Source organism: Hylobates moloch, unplaced genomic scaffold (genome assembly GCF_009828535.3).
Source record: "Hylobates moloch isolate HMO894 unplaced genomic scaffold, HMol_V3 SCAFFOLD_20, whole genome shotgun sequence".
Lineage (NCBI taxonomy): Eukaryota > Metazoa > Chordata > Mammalia > Primates > Hylobatidae > Hylobates > Hylobates moloch.
Window position 1 is genome coordinate 33,617,424 of NW_026652295.1, and position 20,280 is coordinate 33,637,703.

Sequence of the window (20,280 nt, forward strand, 5' to 3'; positions counted from 1 at the left end):
CTGTAATCCCAGCACTTTGGGAGGCCGAGGCGGGTGGATCACCTGAGGTCAGGAGTTCAAGACCAGCCTGACCAACATGGCAAAACCCCGTCTCTGCTAAAAATACAAAATTAACCTGGTTTGGTGGTGCATGCCTGTAATCCCAGCTACTTGGGAGGCTGAGGCAGGAGAATCGCTTGAACCTGGGAGGTGGAGGTTGTGGTGAGCCAAGATCGTGCCACTACACTCCAGCCTGGGTGACAGAGCAAGACTCTGTCAAAAAAAAAAAAAAAAGAGAGACTGGGTGTCTCACTGTGTTGCTCAGGCTGGTCTCAAACTCTTGGACCCAAGCAGTCCTCCCACCTCGGCCTCCCAAAGTGTTGGGATTATAGGCACTGAACCATTGCATCTGGCCCTACAGGGCCATCAATAGTTGTCACCTGTATTTAGACTATGACTGGTATTGGTGTCAGTGTCGTCATTTTCAGCTCTTGCAGCCTGGTGCCTCTCTGCTGGGTTTTCCACCAACTCTTTCCCAGCTTAACCCCCATCTTCCTAGAAAGCCTCCTTGCCCATCTCACCCCTTCCCTTTCTAGGTCTTTTTCTGATCCTGAAGAGAGCAGCTGAGAGTCTAGCACCTCTCAAAGGTCTGAACAGAAAACATTTGCCATCTATTGCCTCTAAGGGCGAATCACCTAGGAGACCTCATCTACATAAGAGGAACCTTGGTCCCCACAAGCCTTTATTTTTATTTTTATTTTTTTGAGACGGAGTCTCACTCTGTTGCCCAGGCTGGAGTACAGTGGCACGACCTCGGCTCACTGCAAGCTCTGCCTCCCGGGTTCATGCCATTCTTCTGCCTCAGCCACCCAAGTAACTGGGACTACAGGTGCCCATCACCACGCTAATTTTTTGTATTTTTACTAGAGATGGGTTTTCACCATGTTAGCCAGGATGGTCTCAATCTCCTGACCTTGTGATCTGCCTGCCTCGGCCTCCCAAAGTGCTGGGATTACAGGCGTGAGCCACCGTGCACAGCCCACAAGCCTTTATCTTAACCCAGACACCCCTTTTTTTTTTTTTCTTCTTTTGTGTGTGTGTGTGTATGTGTGTGTGTGTGTGTGTGTGTGTGTTTCTGTGCCAAAGATTTATTTCTTCATTTCTTGCGTTTGAAGGACTCTTCGATGACATCCTTGGCCTGAGACTCCTTGCCATAGTCCTTAACTACTGCACAACTGCAACCAACCACTTTCCAGGGTTTCCCCTCTCTGTGTATTTTACAGAGACCTACCCATTCCCCTAGTTTCTTGTTGTCATCAACCTTAATTAGGTTGATTTGCCAGACACCCCTTTCTATTGACTCCAGGCCTTTAGATAAACTCTTTCAACCAGTTGCCAATCAGAAAATCTTTGAATCCACCTGTGACCTGTAAGGCCGCCACCCCCAAACTTCAGTTTTGAGTTGTCCCTCCTTTCCAGACTGAACCACACATATATCGCTTGATGTCTTGTGTCTCCCTAAAATGTGTGAAATCAAAGGGAAGGGAATCCTCTATAGAATGTAAATTTCCCCCACAAGAGGCAGCTTTCCAGGGCCATTTCAAAATATGCTAAAGAAATATATTTGGGGGTGAAATACTTTGTTTCGGGGCTGCTGTCTGTCGTAGGATGCTGACCTGGAGTCAGGCTGGCACTTGGTGTCTTGTTATATTTGGGGGTGAAATGCTTTGTTTCGGGGCTGCTGTCTGTCATGCGATGCTGACCTGGAGTCAGGCTGGCACTTGGTGTCTTGTTATATTTGGGGGTGAAATACTTTGTTTCGGGGCTGCTGTCTGTTGTGTGATGCTGACCTGGAGTCAGGCTGGCACTTGGTGTCTTGTTGCTGCAGAGTCTGCTTGGGTCAGTCTTAGGATCTCTGCTTTAATGATAATGCGGGACTGTTGTGCCTGAATTCCACAGGGAGGAGGGTGTAATGAGGCGGGTCCAATGCCCCCTCCCATCATGGCCTGAACCAGTTTTTCAGGTTTCTGTGGGATCCCCTTGGCCTAGAGGAGGGGTCCATTCAGTTTCCTAGGGGCTGATGGTTTTATTTTTGGTTCATACCGCTGAGGCACCAGATGCTGTCTGGCAGAGCCACACGCTCCCAGCTGGCCACACGCTCCCAGTCAGAACTTCTCTGCGGTTTGGATGTGTCAGGGTCCTGTTTCCAGAAGATCCGTTAAAGTCAAAGCAAACGCCTACCTACCCTGGCCTCGTGGAGCCTTCCTGCGGCCCTGCCATTTGCCCCATCCTGTAGACAGGGCTGCAGAAAGCAGCCCAGCCAGCAGCCGGTGTGGAGGGAGAGGGAGTCCAAGGCCCAGGCCGGCCCCTCCCCATCCAGGGCTGCCCTGTAACCCTCAGTGGTAACTTAGGACAGCTCCTGTTTCCCCTTTGGCTGAAAGGGTCTACACCAGTGTGTCACCACTCCCGAGCAGTCCCCTTCCTAGGCCTTTGCCACTTTGTTGAATGAAGACCTCACCTGCAGTTAAGCAAAATATTAACATGTGAGATGCCTTTCAAGATGCAAAAGGATATTTTTCTTCTAAAATCACATGGGCAGGAAGGCTCTGAAGATGTTAGAGCCCCAGTGGACTGGAGAAAGCCAGGAAGAAAGCAGTGTGGGTCTTGCAGTAGCCCCTGCCGCTTCTCCTGCCTCCTGCTCTCCCAGGACGCCCAGGGCTGACCCAGGCCTTCCCTTGCCGTGCTCCTTCCATTCGCCTGGGCCTCCACAATTTCAGCTACCTTCTGCATCTTCAGGTGGAGCCCAGTGACAGATACTCGCAGGAAGGAGAAAGCATTCAAATGGCTTAGGTTGATGGAAAGTGACACTAATTACAGCCACCATGGCAGACGCTTCACGTGTGCCTTACCAAGGAAGGGCACCCAGCCACGATCATGGGCAACTCTACAAACCCAGTCCCTTACTGAACTCCAATAGGCCAGGCTGGCTTCTCCCAGAGTCAGGCTGGCCCTTGGCACAGTGCCCAGGCTGTGTATACAGAGGCCTGGGCCCACATCCTGACCCTGTTTCTCCCTTATTGGAGGCCCTGGCATTCCCAAATCCACTCACCTCTAAGAATTGGATTCTGTACAGTTAAAAAGAAAGGAACAGCCGGGCGCGGTGGCTCACGCTTGTAATCCCAACACTTTGGGAGGCCGAGGCGGGCGGATCACGAGGTCAGGAGATAGAGACCACGGTGAAACCCCGTCTCTACTAAAAATACAAAAAAATTAGCCGGGTGTGGTGGCGGGCGCCTGTAGTCCCAGCTACTCGGAGAGGCTGAGGCAGGAGAATGGCGTGAACCCGGGAGGCGGAGCTTGCAGTGAGCCAAGATTGTGCCATTGCACTCCAGCCTGGGCGAGAGAACGAGACTCCGTCTCAAAAAAAAAAAAAAAAAAAAAAAGGAAGGAACAGTGTTCCTTCCCCGAGAGGTGGGGAAGAGGTGGCCAGGAGGGGAGTCCTGGGAGGAGCATTTATGCACGATGCTGAGAGATGGGATTCTACAGAGGGAGGCAGCATTGGCTCTCAGCTCAGCAGGGGCTGTGCCCCAGCCCAGGACAGGTGTCCTGCTCCTGCTGTCTGGCAGGCATCTGCGCACACCCCCACACTTTGCTTTTGTCTTCAGTACACCCTGCCTTCCCCAGCAGGAAGAGCCAAGGAAGACGACTGGGGTTGGTCAGATGGGGCCTGAGCAGTCCCTTTGCCGTGCTCTAGTACTGTGGCCTTGGATGAGTCCAGTCTGCTCTCCAAGCCTCAGTTTCTTTCTGTGTAATGTGAGCAGCTCCTATCTGAAAGGTTTATGGGGCGGATTTTTGCAGGTCATGGGTGTGAAGCCCCTAGCACAGTGCTGGACCGTGGTCAGAACTCAGTATCGACCAGGCGTGGTGGCTCACGCCTGTAATCCCAGCACTTTGGGAGGCCGAGGTGGGCGGATCACAAGGTCAGGAGATTGAGACCATCCTGGCTAACACAGTGAAACCCCGTCTCTACTAAAAATACAAAAAATTAGCCGGGCGTGGTGGCGGACGCCTGTAGTCCCAGTTACTGGGAGGCTGAGGCAGGAGAATGGCATCAGCCCGAGAGGCAGAGCTTGCAATGAGCTGAGATCGTGCCACTGCACTCCAGCCTGGGTGACAGAGCGAGACTCTGTCTCAAAAAAAACAAACAAACAAACAAACAAAAACAAACTCTAAGGCTATAAGCAAGTTAACTCAAGGAGCTCTGGGTGTCCCCAAGTGTGCAGCAGCAGGGCCATGTGGACAACAGCATTGGGGCTGAATCTGGCTCCAAATGCACTTAACCATGTGACCTCGGCAAGTCACCAGAGCTCTGTAGGCCTCAGCTTCCTTAGTTGTAGGGTGGGAATAACAATAGTCCCAATTTTTTTTTTTTTTTTTGAGGCGGAATCTCACCCTGTCGTCCAGGCTGGAGTGCAATGGCGTGATCTCGGCTCACTGTAACCTCTGCCTCCCAGGTTCAAATGATTCTCCTGCCTCAGCCTCCTGAGTAGCTGGGATTATAGGCGCCTGCCACCAGGCCCAGCTAATTTTTGTACTTTTAGTAGAGACGGGGTTTCACCACGTTGGCCAGGCTGGTCTGGAGCTCCCGACCTCATGATCCGCCTGCCTCAGTCTCCCAAAGTGCTGGGATTACAGGGGTGAGCCACTGCACCTGGCCACAACAGTCCCTATTACTAAATGGCTTGGGCAGGTCCAGCGTGGAGTAGGGAGGGAGTGCTTTGGAAATGCTGGATAGATAAAATGTGGAAAGATGCTCAGCCTCACCTCTGGATGAGATGATCCTACTCCGATAAGAAATGTACAAATTGAAACTGCAGTGAGACTCTCCCTACTGCGTTGCTGATGGTGGGGGGATCTAGCACTGCCGTCACTAAGAAAAGCAGAAAGAGCTGTCAATGTTAAGCACACACACCCTTCAAGTAAGCAGAAACCCTTCCTCATAACAGGCCTAGACATGACACACGCGGGGAGGGTGTTCATGTGGCACTGTGTGCAGTAGCTGAAGTTGAAGCAAATGTCCTTAAACAGGGAACTGGCTGAATAAATTATAGCATATTCCTAACCTAGATGATGCTGCAGCTTGTCCAAAGGAGGTAGGCCCACATGCACTGCTACAGAACAATCTCCTGTGTGTATTCAGTGATAAGAACAAGGCACCGAGCGCGTGCAAGAATGGCGTTTGTGTGAAAATGCAATGTGCAGGCACATGCCTGTCTGTGCCCAGCTGGGCTCTGGGGATGTCCAGGAAGTGGCAGCAGCTGCAACTGCGAGGGCCTCCATGGCTGAGGGATGGGCAGGACCTGTGAATTTTGTATCATAGGCCATACTGTGTATTTTAAAATTAAATCTGCTCACACTATCTTGTGACTATTGTAATTAGAGATGTCCTTTCAGGGGTCAGGAGCATGAAGGAAAGAGTCAGGCTGCCAGGGGTCACATCTTAGCTCCACCACTAGATGTGTGATGTCAAGAAATTTCTGACCTCTGTGTGCCACAGTTTCCTCATCTGTTAAAACAGATTAACAGGATTAACAGAGACGCTAACATGCAGGTTGTGAGCATGAAGTGGGATGTGCCAGGTGAAAGCTCTCGGCCCTGTCATATAGTGAGAAAGGAACAGGAGCACCAGCCTCCGTCCCCACATCCTCTCATCGTGCTTAGCGCTGCAGGTGGGCGCTCTGTGTGCCTCTCCACCCTCAGCTGCTCCGCTGAGGCCAGTGGAGGTCGCAGAGAACAGCGCGGACTGGGCTCAGCTCTGACCCACCCTTCTCCCTGGGACAAGGATGCCCTTTTCTGACAGTCTCCCCCTTGGAGGCTTCTCTCCTCCTTGGGGTGAGGCTGGCTCCTCGGGTACCCACCTCTGTCACCAGCCACCTGCCTGAGGTGGTTGTTACAACCTTAGAATTATAAAATCCTGTCTAAGAGGAACCTTAGGATAAGTCCACTAGTTCCTTATCTTGGATGCATGGAACCTGCTCCCCAGAAAAATGCACACACACTCGGGCCGGGGCTTGTGGCTGGGCCTGGGCAGGCGACGCCCCCACCCTTGTATGCCCTGGCCGGCCTCAGCACCCTGTGCGTATTCTGGAGCCCCAGCTCTGCCCAGCTCCCCTGGGAGCCACCCGGATGGACGTGGGCAGTCTGGGCAGACTTGTCCCCGTGCCCTCTTGGTGCCTGCAGTGAAGGAGAATTTGGTGCAGGGCCCTGAAAGGCCCACCTGACCCCCTCAGGGCCATCAGGCGTCCATCCAGGAGGGGCCCTGACATCCACCTTTCTGCTCTCAGGGGTCTAATGTGATGGAAGAGCAGGACCTGCGGGACATCGGCATCAGCGACCCACAGCACCGGCGGAAGCTGCTCCAGGCGGCACGCTCCCTGCCCAAGGTGACCGTCGCCGGCCCTGTAGCCTCAGCCTGTGCGGAGCCAGGGCCACCTCCCTAGCACCACCTGCACCAAGAACAGGGGAGGAGCAGGGCTCTAGCACATGCACATCATAGCGGGGCCTCTACCCTTCACCCTAGGAGCTCCAGAAGGGCTGCACACAACCCTGTTGGCTTCCTCACTACGCCCTAAGGCCCTTGGAGAGTCAGCAGAGCCCTAGGGCAGGGAGCAGGCTCCTCCGGGGTCATGAGGAGGTTCCGGGGGTCTGCCTGGCCCGGGAGCCTGGTACCCACTGGCTTGGCTTTTCACCCAGAGCCCCCTTCATGGTCTGTCTGGCTCACTGGAGCCCAGGCCAGCCTGCACTGAGCCCTGGCACCGGGCCCCTCCCCAAGTGGGCTTGAGGGAGGTACCATCTTCCCCAGGGAGCCAGGAGCTGGTGGGCCTGAGCCTCAGCCCTGCACTTGTGCTGAATGTCCAAAGCTTGAGAAGCGCCCGCTCTGAGGGCACACACTATTCTCTTGTCCCTCCAGGCCCGTGACCTCAGCGGAGCTCAGGGCGGAGGCGTTCTGCAGACCCCCCTCCCTACCTAGGCTTGTCTGCTAGGGCGTCTTCCAGCCCTGTCGGTGCTCCGGCGGCTCCTGCCTTCCCCATGGGGAAGCCGAGCCCAGCAAGTGATAGGAAAGGCTGTGTGAAGTGAGGGACTCGAAGGTGCTGAGGACCCAAACACACAGGGCCCCCTTGGCCACAGTCTGTGAGCTGGCTGGGTCCATGGTCCCCGGGTCCCTCTCCTGTGAGTGCTGAGATGTCAGTTTCACCTCCCTCCTTGCCCTCTCCTTGCCCTGTAGGTGAAGGCTCTGGGTTATGACGGGAACAGCCCCCCTAGCGTGCCCTCCTGGCTGGACTCCCTGGGGCTGCAGGACTATGTCCATTCCTTCCTGTCAAGTGGCTACAGCTCCATCGACACCGTGAAGAACCTCTGGGAGCTGGAGCTCGTCAACGTGAGTAGCCCCTGCATGGCCCGGCCTGGACCCTCCAGAAGTCTGAGCTTCCCTTAGGGGCAGCCTGGCCCAGCAGAAGAGTGCTGGGGGCTGGAGCGGACTGTGAGTGAGTTGGCCACCTGACCTGTCACCTCCCTGCTCCTCATCACCCAGGTCCTGAAGGTCCAGCTGCTCGGCCATCGCAAGCGCATCATTGCCTCCCTCGCAGACAGGCCGTACGAGGAGCCGCCCCAGAAGCCCCCCAGATTCTCCCAGCTGAGGGTGAGTCGGGGAGGGACAGAAAGGAATGTATGTTTGTTCCCTGTATTTGTAGGAATTACATAGAATTATTTAGGATTCTTCAGAGACCACTGTAGTGTAGGAGAAAGCAGCTCCAACAAGAAGAGATGAGCACAGGAGAGGGGGTTTAGAGAAGTTCCCCGCCACTTGTTTCTATTTGGGGATGGCCGATCAAACACATAATACTTGGGGGATAGTAGGAAAACACCAGGCCATGCCTGGGTGTTGAACTCAGCTCTGTGCCTGGGGACAGGGAGGGGCCGGATCCGGTAACACCTGAGACAAATCCAAACGGCCAGGACTCGCAGCCTCCTGGGCACCCCCCAAATCTGAGTTGGAATTCCCAGGCTGGGGTGGCTAAGACAGCTTGCATTTTAAAAACCTCACCAATGATCTGTTGCTCCTGTGGGAAATTCCTGACTACAGAAATGGGTTAGACTCAGAGCCTGCAGCTGAGGGGAAGAGCTCTCCCCCAGCCCCAGGCCAAAACATGCAGGGATGGCGGTAACTAGAGCAGCCGCTCCCTGAGCCCTCGGGTGCACTGGGCCTGCCCCGCAGGTCTCACCCCATTGAACCCTCAGGGGCTTCGTGAAGTGGGTCCTGCTCATCCTCCTTTTACAGATGAGAAAGTGGAGGCCCAGCCTTGCTCTGGGAACCATGTCAACATTCAGATATAGACACTGAGAAGCCGGGTTTGTATTCTGTGGGGGACAGTGGCTTTAGGGTCCTGACTGACAGGGCTACGTTTTTTCTCAGGAGGGTGCTTTGTTTGGTCATGTGCAGAGGCCTGCAATGGATCAGGACAGAAGATTTAATCTTTTATAAATGCAAAAGTGGCTTCCCCACCCTCTTGGGGGGCACTAGTGGACGATGGCTGCGTGGTGCCACCTGACACCCCTCTGGTGTTGGCCCCTTCGCTCCCTGCTGCTTCTCCCGGTGCCGCTGCCTGTGCCATCCTAACCAGCGGGGCTGGCTGATACCTGTAGTCGGGCACTGGGCCGAGGGCTGCAAGTTCCACCTGGATTTCTCCCTCCACAGTGCCAAGATTTGCTGTCCCAGACGTCATCCCCGCTGAGTCAGAATGATTCCTGCACTGGGCGGTCGGCAGACCTGCTGCTGCCTCCAGGGGACACAGGCAGGAGGCGCCATGACAGTCTCCATGACCCCGCAGCACCCTCCCGAGCGGAGCGCTTCAGGATCCAGGTGGGGCAGGGGGAGTGGAAGTGCAAGCCAGGCTCTACCTCATTCCTCTGGGCGGGACAGGCCCTCCCAGAACCACCTGCTGCCCCATACCCAAGCACAGTTGGGCTGGCACCAGAGTCAGGAGGCGCCAGCCTGCTCTGCTCGCCCACACCCAGCCGCCTTGTGTGAGGCCCACCCAGCACCCATGGTGCCGAGCTCAGGCCGCACAACTCATTTCAGCTGTCGGCTGCTGGGGCCACTCCTGTGGCCTGTACTTCCCTCCCTCAGGGGTTCAGATCCCCCGTCTGCTCTTTGTGGCCTCCTGCGTCCCGCGCTGCCTGCCCTGCTGGCCCCAGAGCCCTTTGTGCTCTCCTGGTCTCTCTGAGATCCTTCTTGGCCCCTTCCTTCTCTGCTTACCGAGTTGTTCCCCAGAACTGCTTTCCCTGCAGCTTCACCTCCGCAGCATTCTCTTCCTCCTGCCCAGCAAAACCGCAGCCAGACCAGACTCTGTTCTTCCTGTTCTCTGCCTGCAGCCCCATGGGGGGCACTGCTGGAGACGCCTCCTCTGCTCCCGGTGCCCGCTTCAGCCCTGGCGGAGGTGGGCCCGTCTCACACTCCTGGCTCACCCTCTCAGGGCATCATTTCCAGGGGTCCTGGATTTACTCAGGACCTGCCTGTCCTGCCTCCCTCCTTGTACGGACCCTGGCTTTGTCCTTTGTCCTCTTGGCCTGTCAGACACAGGATTGGCAGGTGTCCCTCAGGCCCCTCCGGGTGAACTTCAGCTTCACTGCTGCCTGTTTCTCTGACTCTCACTTCTCACTTCTGGCTCTGGGGACTTCCCTTCCCTTTCTACAAGCACAGCCATGAGTTCCAAAGGATTTTTAAACACATTGTCCAGCAATTCCGGTTGCTGTCGAGAGGCTCTGCCCACTGCTGGGAAGGGAGGGCCTCCGTGTTTCCTGAATCTTTTCCTTCCTCTCCATTCCTTCCACCAGCGCCCTGGGCAGGGACCCATGATCTCTCACCTGGACCGCAGTGGCCTCCCCCACCCCCCAGCTGCTGCCAGAAGGATCCATTTGAAATGCATTCTTCACTTCACTGCCTTCCCCGCTGTGAAGATCCCTCCCGCCCTGGGCTGGCCCCCAGGGCGTCCCAGGGTCTCGTGGCTGCTGCTCTCTCCTTTGGTCTTTGTGCAGAACAGCCTGGCAGCCTGTGCCCCTCACACAGACTCTGCCATCTCCTCTCTGGTCATTTCCCATCTCCTTTGAGACTCATCTCGGACACCACAGAGACTGTCCTTCCCGAGCCCTGCTCTCAGGCGGTTTGGGTCCCTGCTGCGCCTCTGCTGTGGCTAGCACCTGCCCTCTCCCGCAGTGTGTTTGAATTGCTGGTCTGCCCCCTGCCATCTCCAGTTGACCCTTGAACTTGCTAAGGTCACTGGCATCTTCACCCTTGGGTGTGCTGGAGCCAGGCAGCGAGCCCGTGTGCTCCTCTGGAGCAAGGAGCAGGTGTCCAATTGCGTGTGTTCTGCAGGAGGAGCACCGCGAGGCCAAGCTGACCCTGCGGCCCCCGAGCCTGGCAGCCCCCTACGCCCCAGTGCAGAGTTGGCAACACCAGCCAGAGAAACTCATCTTCGAGTCCTGTGGTTATGAAGCCAATGTGAGTTGCTCCTGCCCTCCCAGCAGGGCCGGCCTCCCTGCTCCTTCTCTGCCAGGCACCTGCAGCCAAGTCCCAGCAGGGACTCCACAAAGCCAGGCCCAGGGCTTTTGAGCTGTTCTCCACTCTTCAGCCACTCTTGGCAGCTAAGGCGAAGGAGTGGAGGCCTCTGGGTCCGTTAGCCAGAGAGTTGAATGGAGGGTCTCTCCAGCTGGGGCAGTAGAGGGGGTGTTATTGGGAGGGGTAACTACTTGATTGTGGGACAGTACCAAATTGGTTGGGTCACCCCTGCATGGAAACGCAGGATTTCCTAAGCCTGGCCACTGCTTGCCCCCACAGTATCTGGGCTCCATGCTGATCAAAGATCTGCGAGGGACAGAATCCACGCAAGATGCCTGTGCCAAGATGCGGGTAGGGTGCCTGTGCGGGCTAGAGGGTGCCATGGGACTGGCCAGCAGAAGGCAGCAACGGGGGCAGTAGCTGCAGTTGCCTGGGCCCTGCTGCACTATGTAAGGATGGGAGGGAAGCTGGGACCTGTGGAAGCCCAGGAGGCTTAGCCCTGAGAAGGGGCACTGACAGGGCCACCCCTTGTTTCCTGTAGAAATCTACCGAGCACATGAAGAAGATCCCCACCATCATCCTGTCCATCACATACAAAGGTGTCAAGTTCATCGATGCCTCCAACAAGGTGTGCTGCTTACAGGGACTCTTGGCGGGAGTGGGACCCACATCCCTGTCAGACCCACAGGGCTCCAGGGCAAGCAACCCGGCTGCCCTCTCTCATCCCTTATCTCCCTAGAGGGTCCCCAGTCCTCTTACTACTTCCCACTTCGCCAAGAGGCGTGTCTCTCATCTGCTGGCCTGGGTGCCTGCTGTCAGCCCCGTCCCCGCCCTAGTGATCACTGCTGTTAGCTTCGCCACCTGGGCTCCGCTGGCCACGCGCCCGCTCACAGGTCTTCACAGGTGTGATTCCCTCCGTGAGCAAAGGACTCCCCCTGTGCGCCACCGTGTGGGATCCCACCTTCCTGACACCCTTCCCACTTTGCCCCCACCCTGGGGGGTGGGAGAGGCTGGAGAGAGCTTGTGGTTGGGTGTGAACATTTTACTGCCTTAGTTGTTGTGGTCAGGGGTGGAGACCCCAAACCAAAATCAGGGACCCCCACCCCCACCAGTAAACAAAATGAGAAGGTGAAGGGGGGTTTGCTTGATACTCTGGGCTGGGACAGAGAACAGTGACAATGGTAACAGGCTGAGGCAGGGGGTGCCAGAGGCATGCCTGAGCCTGAGAATTCCAGAACACGGCTTTCCCCAGCAGAATGTCATCGCAGAGCACGAGATCCGGAACATTTCCTGTGCGGCCCAGGACCCGGAGGACCTCTGTACCTTTGCCTACATCACCAAGGACCTGCAGACCAGCCACCACTATTGCCATGTGTTCAGCACCGTGGATGTGGTGGGTGGGGTCCTGGGGCCGGGCGGGGTGGGCTTGGGTTGCAGCCCTGAGGCATCCAGCCCCACTGCAGGGCACAGATGCGGCGCTGTCCTGGCCCCTGGCCAGTGCCTGGCAAATGTGTGGTTCATGAATGGAGCCCAGCAGCACTCCAGGCCGGTCCCCTTTCACAGTGATGAGACTGACGCACAGAGGGAACAGGGACTGGCCCAGGGCACTGGGGACAGGGGGTTCCAGCTTTTTTTTTTTTTTTTTTTAAAGAGGTGGAGTCTCGCTGTGTTGCCCAGGCTGGCCTTGCACTCCTGGGTTCAGGCGAGTTACCCACCTCAGCCTCCCACATAACTGGATACTAGGCGTGAGCCACCGCTGCTGACTTTCCAGCTTTTTGGCAAGTGTTTTCTTGGGTCATGCAAGGCGTTTGTCTGCCCAGCTCCCTGCCCTAGCTCTCCAACCTCTGGCTGGGCTGCCTCCCAGAAATGCCCTCTACTTCCCTCTTAGGGGCAGCGGTGCCCTCTTTGGCAGATTATCTTCCCTCAAATTCCTGCTGAGGCTTGGCTCTGGGTGTCACTGGGCCGAGGAGAGTTCCTTCTCACACAGCTGCCCACAGGGAGCAGACCAGAAATGACAGCCCACTGGCGGGGGTTCCCTCTAACCTGCAACAAAGCCTGGTAGTGGCCCCAGGCTGCCTCCTCACCCCAGGAGGAATTCAGAGGGGTCCAGGTGTCTACCGCCCTCAGGGATAGCAGCTGCTTCCAGAATCTGTGGCTCTTGGAATACAGGCAGCTCTGGGCATCCCCACACTTCCGGGACCTCATCCACCCCAGTCCTCTGTTTGCTCTGGGCCAGTGAAGGTTAGGAGGAACCAGGCTTTGCCGCTTGCTAGCTGTGTGAGCTTGGAAACATGACGTCTGCCTGCTTCCTCATCTGTCTGGAGGGGATATAATGTGGCCCACCTCAGGGGCCACTGTGAGATGGATGAGGTGGTCCACACAGCACAGTCAGTGGCGTTTACCTGTTGCTGACTTTTCCCACATACACTCAGTTCTGCTGTAACGCCACATATATGCTCCTAACAATCACTGTGCTGTGTAAAATCACACAATAAAAACCACAGGGTTTATGGGGAAATGGAGTTAGGGGCACAGCACTCACAAACTTTGTCGGTGACACATTAAAAATAAAAGCACTAGCACCACTTATATTAAATGGTTAAGAAATACCCAAGTACTGCCGCAGGCATGGCACCCTGCCTTGGAAAAGACCTACTATGGGCTTGCAGCAGTGTGCACCTGCCCTCCCCGCAGCCCAGCTCCCGGCCACATCCTGTGTAGAGCGGGGAGAACAACAGGGACCTAGGGAGAGTAAAAGCAGGGAAAGGAGGGAAGAGCGGAAGGAGGTAGGAGCGCTTCCGGGTAGACTTAGAGGGGGACACATGGTCCCTGCGAGGAAGGGCATATCCAGTGTGAAGCTATGGCACCAGGGGTGGTGGGGGCAGGGGGGGGGGGTGTCTGTGTATCTCCTGGGGGCTTGGTTCAGCTGGTAGCAGTTTTTGCATTTACCTGGTGTTTCTATCACATGAAATCCTGCAGAAGGAAACAGTGTGTTACGCTCAAATTGTGTCTTTTCAAAACCAGTGTTCCCTTCTTACCCCAGATGCTGCCTGTGTGCTCAGGGTGGGGATGAGGACAGGGCAGGAGTGGGTGAAGCGGCTCCTGAACGAGGCGCTTAAGTGGTGATCTGCTTCCTCCCAGAACCTGACCTACGAGATTATCCTGACGCTGGGGCAGGCCTTCGAAGTGGCCTATCAGTTGGCCCTGCAGGCCCAGAAGTCCAGGGCAGTGGGCGCCTCTGCAGCTGAGATGATTGAAACAAAATCTTTCAAACCGGTGCCTAAGCCTCGGGTCGGCATGAGGAAATCTGCAGTACGTGGGCCCCACTGGCCAAGATCCCCTTCTCCCTGGACCCAGGGATTCAAGGGCTCAGGGTGGCCAGCGCGAGGAGGGTCTTCTGGCACTTCCAGAAAGCTGGCCTTACAGGGAAATGACCTTAATTGTCTCCCACCCCTGCCAGGTCTCGCCCTGGAAAGGCAGCAGCTCCTCTGGCCCCGGCGGGCCTCTGGTGCTCCTGCTCCCCTCCCTCGCTGGGCTCCCCCAAGGGCAGGCCATCAAGGGGCTGCAGAGAGCGGCCCGCAGGCAGCCCCCAGTAACTGCACCATCCCTGTGTCTGTGTCTGCTTTGCTCTGCACCCCAGGTGCCGCTGCCCCCCGATAATCGCTGTTGTTACTGTCACACCTGCACCACCCACCGCCCTTCCTACCTACCGCTGCCGTCTGTTAGTCCTGGAGTCAAGGTCTTTACGCCTCCTGCTGTCTTGTGTGTCAGTCTCCCCGAAGTGACCGTGAGCCCTGTTAGCCTCTGGTGGCCTCTCCCTCTGCCTGTGTGACATTCTTTCCCCTCTTCCTGAGATGCCCCCTGCCTGTCCTGTGTGTGCTTCAGCCCTCTCTGTTTTTCTGTTGTGCGTCCTCTCTCCAGAGGTCTGGGGTGACTGCTGTGGTCTTGCCTTGGGGTGAGCTCTCTGGGCCTACCAGAGAGACCCGAGGCTTGACGTTTCCAAGCCCCATATCCCCTTCCTGCCCAGTGTGAGCGGGTTTGGGCTTAGAGCAGGAGGCCCGGGTAGGACAGGGGTCCTTTAACTGAGCAATCCCAAGAAATCCCGGAGAGAAGTTGTGCCTGGAGGCGGCCCTCCCCAAGATGCTCCGGGAGCATGTCCCTCCTCTGCCCGCCCCCAGGGGCCTGCTCTTTGGCTGAGGAGAATAAGGGCTGCCCCTCCCAGCACAGGGGCCACAGCCTGGCCTGGGGGTGGGAGGGGCCTCCTGCCTCCAGCCCTGGCACAGAGCTCCCTCTGACTCTTGACTGCTTCCTTGTTTGGCAGCTGGAACCACCCGATATGGACCAAGATGCCCAATCCCATGCCAGTGTCTCCTGGGTTGTGGACCCCAAACCAGACTCTAAGCGGAGCCTCAGCACCAAGTATGAGACCACTATCTTCTAAAACAACCCACTCCCTGTCTCCACTAGTCTCACTGTGCCTTTGCCATCCGATCTTTCTGCTGTCCTCAACTCTCTCCTTCCAGCTGCTGATGCCAAGGCCCCACCTGCACTGGGACCTGCTCCTCTTGGGCGGGCGGCAGCGTAGACGCTGTACACTCGCAGCTCTCGCACCTACCACCACCGAACACTGTGAATTCTCCCCCTTGGGCTGAGGACAGCTTGAGGGGGTGAGTTGTCTTTGAGGTGGGCACCAAGAGGGCTCAGGGGTTCTGTTGCACCCCGGAAGCCTCCACGGGCAGGCACTGTGAACCCCGACGGGCAGGGCAGTCTCCAGCAGAATCCCAACGGCACTGATAGCTCCCTGGGGTTGGGCTGGGCTGTGTGGCTCCCTCCTCCTGTCTGCTGTACTGAGCCACAGCTGGGCACCGTTGCCAAGAGCTAGCTGACTGTTCTCACCTCTCCTGAAACAACCAACCACTGTGACCACCCAGTGCCAGAGTCCCCAGCACTCTGCTTACAGCCGGCCTGCAGCCCCACCCCACTGTCCTCCGCTGCTCTGAGGTGCTGGCCTCACTCTCATGGCTAGGCCCTTGTGAGACCTTGAGCTCAGTGATGTGGCTGGACCAGGGACAGACTGCTTTCTGTGAGGGCCCAAGATATGCACCCGGCCCTTGGGTCCGTGCTGACTGCCCCGCTTGGGGCTCTGGGTATCTGAACACTCACAGGCTGGCTCACACAGCAGGTGTCTCAGTCCTGATGGGCCTTCCCCTCCAAGGAGGGGGGTGGCACGTATGTGGACAGCCCCTCTATCTTCGCCATGGAGTCTCAAGGCCTGGCAGCCTTGGGCCTGGCTCTGGAGTCTAGCTCATTGAGGAGGAAGGCCTTCCGTAGAAACAACGAGGCGGCAGCCTGTGCCCTGCACACACGGCGCACCTTCTTCCCTCACAGAACAGAGCTGCTGGAGGACAGGGACCTGGACCAAGTGGCCTCCATTGTCCTCTGGGAGCTTTCTGACATTCTCCACGGTGGGGGATCACAGATAGACAGCGCCGTCCAGTGCGCCCCTGACCACCTCCCTCAGCCTCCTGACTCCTCCGAGAGGAGAGGCCGTCCCCTCGCAGCAGCTCAGCAGCTGGGATGGTGGAGCTGAGTCTTTGAAGAGGCCCCCCGTTCTCCAGTGCGGGCAAATCAGTTTGGATGGCAGGAGACAGGAAGGAAGCGGTGCCCATAGGCAGCTGGGCATAGCAGAGTCCATTAGGAAAGCCAGTCGGCCAGGGCAGTCAAAACCCAAGTCGATAAACCGGGTGGGTCCTGCGCACCCACCCATCCTTGTGCCTTCCTGAGCAGAGTCGCTGAGCCAGAGGCGGCGGGGGCTGCGGGCTGTGGGTGCTCAAAGCAGGCATGGAGGGTGCCCAGGGGAGGCTGTGAGGGATCTTCTGTCCTGCTCTGTGTTTCCTTTCCGTTTCCTCCACCGTCCGTAGGCCCCATTGGTTAACCCTTTCCTCCCCCCATTGTTTGCTTCTGCCAAGCTGAGCCACTGAGGAACCACACTGTGCTGCGGAAACATAGACTTGGGGGCATAGGCTCCCACTGCCACCACCGCCATCGCCTCACCTGCAGCTTTGAAGACCCAGGCCTCACCTCCACCTGCAGGACCTCCTCTTGGCCACTTGGCCTGGGCCTGCCACCACCATGTCTTGCAGAACGAGCCCTGCCTTGGCTGTGGAGAAGCACTCCAGGCCGCTAGCAGATGGGACTGGCATTCCAGAGGGTCAAGAAGTGACTTGTTCAGAACACATTGTTTTTAACAGAAAAAAAATCTTTTTACAAAATGAACTTTTAACACTTGGCTCAAACCTCTAGGTCATACTGCCAATCTTTAGACAAATGGCCATGGGGCAGAGGACAGGGGAGCTGAGGTTGGTTCAGAGGCCAGCCTGCACAGCCTCTGTCCTCAGGATGGGACCTGGGTACAGCTCAGTGGGTCTGAAGAGAAAGCGGTGGCCTGTGGGTGAGGGGAACGGAGCAGCCTCGGGCAGAATTGAGTACGGTGCGTCTGCTTTTCAAACCCGACCATATCAGCTGCTGCTCTTTATGAACTGCCCGACTTCCTGTCCCCTTCAGGGGCTGGACACAGGCTTCTCGTAAGAACACAGCCTTAGAGGCACCTGAGCAACTCAAAGGTTTCCGGTCCATTTCCGGGGTTCCCAATGGGAAGGTTCGGTGGCCAAATGAAGATAAAGTGTGCAGTTTCTAGTGCTGGGAAGTCAGCCAGCACCAGAGTGCCAGGCCTCTCCCTGGCCTCTTACCTGTCAGTGACCGGAGCACTGCCCTGGGCTGGCTGGCGCCGTACTGCCTGCGTTGTGTCAGAGAACAGGAAAAGCAGCTTTGTTTGGGGCATTAATGTTTGGAGTAGGTCAGCTAAGGTTGCTACTTGCCAATTTGTGATTTGTCTAATCAGCCTGTGTGATTGGGGCTCATTTTGATTCGCTGAATTATCAGTTTGACGGTTACACTCTCGGCTGCTGGGCCCATCCCTGGCCCCCGGTGTGGAAAAAGCTAAATAAGGTGACAGTGCATTGATGCTCCCCCGCGTGGCCTTTGGGGCAGGCTGGCGTCCCGGTGCGCCTCTGCTTAAGCTTTCCTGCTGCTCGCTTTGCTTTTAAAAGTAACTTGGGTTGCATTCTTCCCTCTGGACTAGAGTAGAAATGCAGGGGAAACTGCTGTGGATTTGAGAGGCAAAGCTGGCTCAGCTGTGTGCCCAGTTCCTCCTGTGGGCACTTTAGCAGGCTCCAAGCTTTCCTGGCATAGGTCAGTCAGGTCCCAGGATGAATAGTCCAGGCTTCAGCAACACTCCTGTTTCCCCAGCAAAGGCTGTGAATTTAAATTCTTTGTTGGTGTGTATGTGCAGGGAGTACATTCTTAACCCATGTGGTTGGCCAAAAATCAGAAGTGGGGCTGTCTCTGGCTGGCTAGAGGCCAGGCCTTGTGGGTTTCTATCTGCTAAGCGCCCAGCAGGTTGGGTCCTGGGACTCAGCTCTCTCTGCGGCAGAGGCAGGCCCTCCTCCACTTCGCGGTACTAAACGAAGACCTCGACACCGTGCAGTTTTACTTCATTTCCTGCTCCTTTCAGGGCCTGTGAGGATTCCCATGAGCTAATGCTATACAGTACTCAGCCCCGACTTTCTTCTAAGAGTTGACCAGGAACCCTAAAGCATCCAGAGTAGACTGCGCTGCCGCTGCGTGCATGCTGGTGCCCGTCTTCCTCCTGAGGGGCCAGGCCACATCTAAATGGGCCTCTGTCGGGGGGTGGTAGGTCCGAAAGAAACTGCAGACACTACGATACACTCCTCAAGCTGTCGTTTGTGCTTAGATCATCCATAGGTGTTTCTTCTGCTTGAAGCTGCTATATCATCTTTATTTATTCAGGGTATTTTCATACTGGAAGCCTTGGCTAGTCTGCTCTGGCTCTGGGTTCTGTTTAGAGATTGGTTTATTTCTGAATATTCAAGAAAGGAAAATGACTGGGCCTTTCTTTCTTCCTTTCTTTTCTTCTCCTCTGGGGCAGGTAGTCTCCCTTTCCTAGAAAGGTTATTGTAACTTTAAGGACAGGCTTCAAGTGGGAAGGCCCCCCTACTTTTGCACTTCTCCAAGTGCAGGTCACACCAGGGGCAGACCCTGTCGCTGCATTTCTGAACTGTGAAGGAGCCCATTCAGGTGGGAGACTTCAGATGGGCTTAGTACCTGTCCCAGCCACAGGCTTCTTGTCCACCTCTTCTCCCCTGCCCACCAGCTGCTCAGCACATAAGACCTTCCCGACAGGCTCTGCATGTGCAGTGCTCTGCATCCCTCCTGAGCCCTCCAGCGTCAGACACTAATAATGGGAGTTCCCGAGACGCTCGGGTTTGAGCAGGCAGCAGGCAGAGCTGCAGTCAGAGACATCAGAAAACCAGTCTGAACGGGGTCTGTCTTTGAGATGCCCAGGCCAGCAGAAAGCAGCTCACAAGTATTGTTGCTCATGGTGTGGCAACGGACTGAACTGTAATAAAAATGTTATTTAATCTTTGTCTCTGTATTTTGATACTTGAATGACTTCCCCTTTTGTTTTACTGTACATAAAATTGTTAATCTGTCTGATTTTGTCTGAATTATAAACATTTTGAGGTACCAAACATAACCAATCTGTGCAACAACATAGACTGACCTCACTACCCAAGAGAGTGTAAATATTCCTGGGCTTCCAGCTTTGGTTTTGTTATTTTCATAACTGTACAACTTAGAACAGACTGAATTAATAAATGAGAAGCGACATGAACGCAGCCTTAATTCTTCCGAGTCTTTGAATTGGAAAGCGTCTTGATTGATGATTGTTTTCTGGCAGAGGCGTGGGCATAGGCGAGACGCAGGCTCAGGGTCAGTGAGTTGGCGTCCTACGCCGTTTGGCTGAGATGATGACAGCTTGGCTGTTTGTTTGTTTGGCTTTCTGTCTCGCACTCTCTGATAGTTACAGCTGCCCTGTGAGGTGCAAGGGCCCCACAATTCACCTTCCCCTCCTTAGGAGCATCATGCTGTGAACACCAAGCCAGGGCCACATTCTAGTTACTGCTGCAGTTGCATCTCTTCTGCCTCCTGGTCTGGGCTTGTCCACCCACAGACGTGAATCGAACATCTGCCTCCCAGGCAGCCTGGGGGATCTAGAGCTATGAAAGAAAGTGGTCTCCTTTCAGGAACTTGCTTGGATTGCACAGGTTAAGTTTTAGACATAAACAACTAGCTACCAGCCCAAAGCTGCTGTGCTATGGTATGGATGCAGAGGGCAAAGTGCTCCCAGAGGGCTAGTGGCAGGGGGAGGAAGGGGCGGGGTGCTGAGCTGTATTTAAAGGGGAGAATTTGGGAAGGCACAAGCAAGCGGTCATAGCAGCCCCTTCATTGATGATGGAGCACCTGTGTTCCAGCTCGGCTAGCTTTCCAGGCAACCATCTCATTAGCCCCATTCCTTTCCGGACAGGTGGTGTCACCTCTATTCATAAAGCAGGGCCCAGGGCCAGTGGGAGGGACCTTGAGCCCCATCTGGTCCAGTGGCTCCAGCTGCCAGAGCCCCTGTTCCTAGGCCTGCTTCAACCCCAGCTGCCTAGCACTGAACGCTTTTATTCCTAAGTTTCTGTAGACTCTTCCATTTCTTAAAAGGGCCTTAAAAAAATTCACTCATCTAGTTCAATACCCATATTGAACATAAACAATAGTTG

General features: G+C 55.9%; 1 protein-coding gene across 5 annotated transcripts in view; it reads left to right on the top strand.

The window, feature by feature from the left end:
- The window catches only part of ANKS1A (ankyrin repeat and sterile alpha motif domain containing 1A), a 207,592-nt gene extending 188,232 nt beyond the window's left edge, over positions 1-19,360 (top strand). For 2 of the 5 annotated variants that reach the window (XM_058432144.1, XM_058432146.1), the window contains 10 exons: positions 6,324-6,422; positions 7,265-7,417; positions 7,571-7,678; positions 8,735-8,899; positions 10,412-10,537; positions 10,874-10,945; positions 11,136-11,222; positions 11,847-11,987; positions 13,736-13,906; positions 14,916-16,557. In XM_058432144.1, coding sequence (XP_058288127.1) covers positions 6,324-6,422; positions 7,265-7,417; positions 7,571-7,678; positions 8,735-8,899; positions 10,412-10,537; positions 10,874-10,945; positions 11,136-11,222; positions 11,847-11,987; positions 13,736-13,906; positions 14,916-15,035 — 1,242 coding nt within the window. In that variant the 3' untranslated portion in view covers positions 15,036-16,557. The other 3 variants (XM_032141614.2, XM_058432145.1, XM_032141613.2) reach the window with 3 other exon arrangements.
- The last annotated feature ends 920 nt before the right edge of the window (positions 19,361-20,280 follow it).